Source organism: Lampetra fluviatilis, chromosome 63, assembly GCF_964198595.1.
Source record: "Lampetra fluviatilis chromosome 63, kcLamFluv1.1, whole genome shotgun sequence".
NCBI classification, from domain to species: domain Eukaryota; kingdom Metazoa; phylum Chordata; class Hyperoartia; order Petromyzontiformes; family Petromyzontidae; genus Lampetra; species Lampetra fluviatilis.
Genome location: NC_136337.1, coordinates 3,606,081 through 3,613,580, shown reverse-complemented (window position 1 = coordinate 3,613,580; position 7,500 = coordinate 3,606,081). Strand labels below are relative to the sequence as shown.

The following is a 7,500-nucleotide window of genomic DNA, read 5'->3' as shown; positions in this document are numbered from 1 at the left end:
ATCATCATCACCACCATCACCACCACCATCATCATCACCACCATCACCACCACCATCACCACCATCATCATCACCACCACCACCACCACCATCAACACCACCATCACCACCACCACCATCAACATCATCATCATCACCACCATCATCATCACCACCATCATCATCATCCCCACCACCATCACCACCATCATCATCATCACCACCACCACCATGAACACCATCATCATCATCACCACCACCACCATCACCACCACCATCATCATCACCACCATCACCACCACCATCACCACCATCATCATCACCACCACCACCATCAACACCACCATCACCACCACCACCACCATCAACATCATCATCATCACCACCATCATCATCACCACCACCATCATCATCATCATCCCCACCACCACCATCAACACCACCATCACCACCATCATCATCATCATCACCACCATCATCATCATCACCACCATCATCATCACCACTACCACCACCACCATCGGCACACAAGACCTCGGTTGGCATGGGTTGGCGGCTAAGCACTGTGCGGACAAGTCCCAGCACGCGTCAAACACACAGTGCCGGACGAAGCGAGTGCGGGGCCTGTAGCATATGATGTTATAAAGGGGCCCTAAATAAAAAAGTAAATATTAAAACACATACATTTTTACCTTGCACAGTAAAGCAATTGTATTTTTTCATTTGCTAAACAGCCAGATAATACGACGGATCGCTAACCTTAAACACCCGGTCGTTCTTCATAAAAGTCGAAGGCGGTATAGTACTATAGTGATAGAGCAAGTGCAGAATCACTGAACCGGAGTTGATAGCGTGAAAGCATTTAGCGCGGGGCGCCCTTGAAAGTGTGGCACCGCGTAGCATTTGAAGCTACTTGTGCCGCTAAGATAATCCGGCACCGCAAAACCCCCAAAGACTCAAGACGGGCAGGCAGAAGAGACGAACTTACGCTGATTTTCGTAGCCTCCACATGTTTTTCGACATCCGGAGGCGAAAAAAACCCGACAAAAAACAAACAAACAACAACAAGAGTTTCGATTTAAAGCTTTCGTGACTGCAGGGATTCATCTTCTTGGTTCTTTCGGTAAAGTCACGTAGAAAAAACATAATAAAAGATTATTATGTTTTATTTTTCGGTAAAGTCACGTAGAAGGGAAGTAATAAAATAATAAAAATAAAACAATAACATATTATTATGTTTTATTTTTATTATCAATAATACACTCACCTACACGCTCATTATTACTAATAAAAATAAAACATAATAAAATATTATTACGTTTTATTTTTATTATTTTATTACTTCCCTTCTACGTGACTTTACCGAAAAGAACCAAGAAGATGAAACAACAAGAGATGCCGAGTCAGACAGCGGGCGGTTTGCACTCTCCGATTTCACTCGAAGCCGCACGCGAATCAGACGCTCGCGGTTCGAATCCGACGGGACGCCCCGGTCACCGCTGCGGTGCGCGCTGTACACACTGTACACGCTGTACGCGCTGTACACACTGTACACACTGTACACACTGTACGCGCTGTACACGCTGTACGCGCTGTACGCGCTGTACACACTGTACACACTGTACGCGCTGTACACACTGTACGCGCTGTACGCGCTGTACACACTGTACGCGCTGTACGCGCTGTACACACTGTACGCGCTGTACACACTGTACACACTGTACGCGCTGTACGCGCTGTACACACTGTACGCGCTGTACGCGCTGTACACACTGTACGCGCTGTACACACTGTACGCGCTGTACACACTGTACGCGCTGTACACACTGTACGCGCTGTACACACTGTACGCGCTGTATGCGCTGTACACACTGTACACGCTGTACGCGCTGTACACACTGTACGCGCTGTACACACTGTACGCGCTGTACACACTGTACGCGCTGTACGCGCTGTACGCGCTGTACACACTGTACGCACTGTACGCGCTGTACACACTGTACGCGCTGTACGCGCTGTACACACTGTACGCGCTGTACGCGCTGTACACACTGTACGCGCTGTACGCGCTGTACACACTGTACGCGCTGTACGCGCTGTACACACTGTACGCGCTGTACGCGCTGTACACACTGTACACACTGTACGCGCTGTACACACTGTACGCGCTGTACGCGCTGTACGCACTGTACACACTGTACACACTGTACGCTTGTACGCGCTGTACGCGCTGTACACACTGTACGCGCTGTACGCGCTGTACACACTGTACGCGCTGTACACGCTGTACGCGCTGTATACACTGTACACACTGTACACACTGTACGCGCTGTACGCGCTGTACGCGCTGTACGCACTGTACGTGCTGTACGCGCTGTACACACTGTACACACTGTACGCGCTGTACGCGCTGTACGCGCTGTACGCACTGTACGTGCTGTACGCGCTGTATACACTGTACACACTGTACACACTGTACGCGCTGTACGCGCTGTACGCACTGTACGTGCTGTACGCGCTGTACACACTGTACGCGCTGTACACGCTGTACACACTGCACACACTGTACGCGCTGTACACACTGCACACACTGTACACACTGTACACGCTGTACGCACTGTACGCGCTGTACACACTGTACACACTGTACGCGCTGTACACACTGTACACACTGTACGCGCTGTACACGCTGTACACACTGTACGCACTGTACACGCTGTACGCACTGTACGCGATGTACACACTGTACGCACTGTACACGCTGTACGCACTGTACGCGCTGTACGCGCTGTACACACTGTACACACTGTACGCGCTGTACACACTGTACACACTGTACGCGCTGTACACGCTGTACACACTGTACACGCTGTACACGCTGTACACGCTGTACGCACTGTACGCGCTGTACGCGCTGTACACACTGTACACACTGTACGCGCTGTACACGCTGTACACACTGTACACACTGTACGCGCCGCACGAAAAGGCAAACGGCGTGCGGCCAAACCTCGCCACCACCTGCCGCCTCCTCCTCCTCCTCCCTGGAGGCCGGCAACACCGCCGAGTGGCCTGGGACGGACTCCGTCGATTCGGAGCGAAAGGCAGTGAGAGAAGGTGTGAGTGTGCAGGTGAGTGTGTAGGTGAGCGTGCAGGTGAGTGTGTAGGTGAGTGTGTAGGTGAGCGTGCAGGTGAGTGTGTAGGTGAGTGTGTAGGTGAGTGTGCAGGTGAGTGTGTAGGTGAGCGTGTAGGTGAGTGTGTAGGTGAGCGTGCAGGTGAGCGTGCAGGTGAGTGTGTAGGTGAGCGTGTAGGTGAGCGTGCAGGTGAGTGTGCAGGTGAGTGTGTAGGTGAGCGTGCAGGTGAGCGTGCAGGTGAGCGTAGAGGTGAGTGTACAGGTGAGTGTGTAGGTGAGTGTGTAGGTGAGCGTGCAGGTGAACGTGCAGGTGAACGTGCAGGTGAGTGTGTAGGTGAGTGTGCAGGTGAGTGTAGGTGAGTGTGTAGGTGAGTGCAGGTGAGTGTGTAGGTGAGTGTGTAGGTGAGCGTGCAGGTGAACGTGCAGGTGAACGTGCAGGTGAGTGTGTAGGTGAGTGTGCAGGTGAGTGTAGGTGAGTGTGTAGGTGAGTGCAGGTGAGCGTGCAGGTGAGTGTGTAGGTGAGTGCAGGTGAGTGTGTAGGTGAGTGTGCAGGTGAGGGTGCAGGTGATCGTGTAGGTGAGCGTGCAGTTGAGCGTGCAGGTGAGCGTGTAGGTGAGTGTGTAGGTGAGTGTACAGGTGAGTGTACAGGTGAGTGTACAGGTGAGTGTACAGGTAAGTGTGTAGGTTAGTGTGCAGGTGAGTGAGCAGGTGAGCGTACAGGTGAATGTGTAGGTGAATGTGTAGGTGAGTGTACAGGTGAGCGTGCAGGTGAGTGTGCAGGTGAGTGTGCAGGTGTGTAGGTGAATGTACAGGTGAGTGTGCATGTGAGCGAGCAGGTGAGCGAGCAGGTGAGCGTCCGTGCGAGCGTGCAGGTGAGCGTGCAGGTGAGCGTGCAGGTGAGCGTGCAGGTGAGCGTGTAGGTGAGTGTGTAGGTGAGTGTGCAGGTGAGCGTGCAGGTGAGTGTGCAGGTGAGCGTGCAGGTGAGTGTGCAGGTGAGCGAGCAGGTGAGTGTGCAGGTGAGTGTGCAGGTGAGCGTGCAGGTGAGCGAGCAGGTGAGCGTGCAGGTGAGCGTGCAGGTGAGTGTGCAGGTGAGCGAGCAGGTGAGTGTGCAGGTGAGCGTGCAGGTGAGTGTGCAGGTGAGCGAGCAGGTGAGTGTGCAGGTGAGCGTGCAGGTGAGCGTGCAGGTGAGCGAGCAGGTGAGTGTGCAGGTGAGCGTGCAGGTGAGCGAGCAGGTGAGTGTGCAGGTGAGCGTGCAGGTGAGTGTGCAGGTGAGCGAGCAGGTGAGTGTGCATGTGAGCGTGCAGGTGAGTGTGCAGGTGAGCGAGCAGGTGAGTGTGCAGGTGAGCGAGCAGGTGAGTGTGCAGGTGAGCGTGCAGGTGAGCGAGCAGGTGAGCGTGCAGGTGAGTGTGCAGGTGAGCGTGCAGGTGAGCGTGCAGGTGAGTGTGCAGGTGAGCGAGCAGGTGAGCGTGCAGGTGAGCGTGCAGGTGAGCGTGCAGGTGAGCGTGCAGGTGAGCGTGCATGTGAGTGTGCAGGTGAGCGTGCAGGTGAGCGTGCATGCGAGCGTGCAGGTGAGCGTGCAGGTGAGCGTGCAGGTGAGCGTGCAGGTGAGCGTGCAGGTGAGCGAGCAGGTGAGTGTGCAGGTGAGCGTGCAGGTGAGTATACAGGTGAGTGTGCAGGTGAGTGTACAGGTGAGTGTACAGGTGAGTGTGCAGGTGAGTGTACAGGTGAGTGTACAGGTGAGTGTGCAGGTGAGTGTACAGGTGAGTGTACAGGTGAGTGTGCAGGTGAGTATACAGGTGAGTGTGCAGGTGAGTGTACAGGTGAGTGTACAGGTGAGTGTACAGGTGAGTGTGCAGGTGAGTATACAGGTGAGTGTGCAGGTGAGTGTACAGGTGAGTGTACAGGTGAGTGTGCAGGTGAGTGTACAGGTGAGTGTACAGGTGAGTATACAGGTGAGCGAGCGTGCGAAAGCGCCACCTGCAGGCGAGTGGACGTGTGGGGCCCGCGGGAGGGGGGCCCCCCCCCCACCGCCGCCCCCGGGCCCCCCACTCGGGGGTCCCGCGGCGTCCCGGAAGTGCCACCACTGCATCTCGATGGAGCCCCCCGAGGCGGCCGCGTGGGCCCGGTACTCGCACGACAGGAACACGTCGCGGCCCTCGGTGGCGGACACGTCCCGGGGCAGAGTCGTGAAGTACGCTGGGAGGGGGGTGGGTGGGGGGTGCGGGGGGAGAGGTGGGTGGAGTCACGGGGGGGGTGGGAGGGGGGGAGACGCGGGGGGGTGGAGTCACGGGGAGAGAGGGTGGGAGGGGGGGAGACGCGGGGTGGGTGGGGGGTGCGGGGGGAGAGGTGGGTGGAGTCACGGGGGGGGTGGGAGGGGGGGAGACGCGGGGGGGGGTGGGGGGTGGGGTTGGGGGGGGTGGAGTCACGGGGGGTGGGGGGTGGGGTGGAGAGGTGGGTGGAGTCACGGGGGGGGTGGGAGGGGGGGAGACGCGGGGTGGGTGGGGGGTGGGGTTGGGGGGGGTGGAGTCACGGGGGGTGGGGGGTGGGGTGGAGAGGTGGGTGGAGTCACGGGGGGGGTGGGAGGGGGGGAGACGCGGGGGGGTGGGGGGTGGGGTTGGGGGGGGTGGAGTCACGGGGGGTGGGGGGTGGGGGGGAGAGGTGGGTGGAGTCACGGGGGGGGTGGGAGGGGGGGAGACGCGGGGGGGTGGGGGGTGGGGTTGGGGGGGGTGGAGTCACGGGGGGTGGGGGGTGGGGGGGAGAGGTGGGTGGAGTCACGGGGGGGGGTGGGAGGGGGGGAGACGCGGGGGGGGTGGGGGGTGGGTGGGTGGGGGGTGCGGGGGGAGAGGTGGGTGGAGTCACGGGGGGGGTGGGAGGGGGGGGGAGACGCGGGGGGGTGGGGGGTGGGGGGGGTGGAGTCACGGGGGGTGGGGGGAGGGGGGGGAGAGGTGGGTGGAGTCACGGGGGGGGTGGGAGGGGGGGAGACGCGGGGGGGTGGAGTCACGGGGAGAGAGGGTGGGAGGGGGGGGAGACGCGGGGGGGTGGGGGGTGGTGGGGGTTGGGGGGGGTGGAGTCACGGGGGGTGGAGGGTGGGGGGGGAGAGGTGGGTGGAGTCACGGGGGGGGGGGGGCAGTGGTATTAGCTGCCGAGTACGCAGGCGGTTGAACAGCGCCACTCAGGCTGGAGTTTCCACCTCTGGATTGCAATAAACACCGGGACACTACAACAACAACAACAACACTGTAACACTGTCTATAGTCTATACGGTGGTATAACGGCGCTTTTTTAGCGCTGATTCAATTGGCGCTCCCTTCTCCAGGATCAGCATCAGCGCATCTTGAGTGCTCAGTGAGTTCTGCCTGGCACACACGGTCATTAAGGTTTCGGAGGCTGACGTTTGGCAACTCGAACCTTCAGCTCCTTCCACAGATTTGCTATGGGATTAAGGTCTGGAGACTGGCTAGGCCACTTCAGGACCTTAATGTGCTTCTTCTTGAGCCACTCCTTTGTTGCCTTGGAGAAGATCTGCAAAGAGGAGTGGGACAAAATCCCTCCTGAGATGTGTGCAAAGCTGGTGGCCAACTACAATAAACGTCTGACCTCTGTGATTGCCAACAAGGTTATTGCCACCAAGTACTAAGTCATGTTTTGCAGAGGGGGTCAAATACTTATTTCCCTCATTAAAATGCAAATCAATTCATAACATTTTTGACATGCGTTTTTCTGGATTTTGTTGTTGTTATTCTGTCTCTCGCTGTTCAAATAAACCTGCCATTAAAATTATAGACTGATCATTTCTTTGTCAGTGGGCAAACGTACAAAATCAGCAGGGGATCAAATACTTTTTTCCCTCACTGTATACTAAACTATACACTACACTATACACTACACTATACACTAGTATACACTACACTATACACTACACTATACACTACACTATACACTATTATGCGCTACACTATACACTACACTATACACTACACTATACACTACTATACACTACACTATGCACTACACTATACACTACACTATACACTATTATGCGCTACACTATACACTACATTATACACTATTATACACTACACTACACTATACACTAGACTATACACTACTATACACTACATTATACACTACTATAGACTACACTATACACTACTATACACTACACTATACACTAGACTATACACTACACTATACACTACTATACACTACTATACACTAAACTACACACTAGACTATAAACTACACTATACACTACTATACACTACACTATACACTACACTATACACTACTATAAACTACACTATACACTACTTTACACTACACTATACACTACTATACACTATACTATAAACTACACTATACACTACTTTACACTACACTATACACTA

At 55.3% G+C, this 7,500-nt stretch overlaps 1 protein-coding gene across 1 annotated transcript in view; it reads right to left on the bottom strand.

Moving 5' to 3' along the window:
* Positions 1 to 1,434: 1,434 nt before the first annotated feature.
* LOC144951776 (V-set and transmembrane domain-containing protein 2B-like) overlaps positions 1,435 to 7,500 on the bottom strand; it is a 26,393-nt gene continuing 20,327 nt past the window's right edge. Inside the window, exons 3-4 of the mRNA XM_078882145.1 lie at positions 5,090 to 5,308; positions 1,435 to 1,478 (exon numbers count right to left, since the gene is read on the bottom strand). Of these exons, the coding sequence (XP_078738271.1) occupies positions 1,435 to 1,478; positions 5,090 to 5,308 (263 nt within the window). The remainder of the gene's footprint in view (positions 1,479 to 5,089; positions 5,309 to 7,500) is intronic.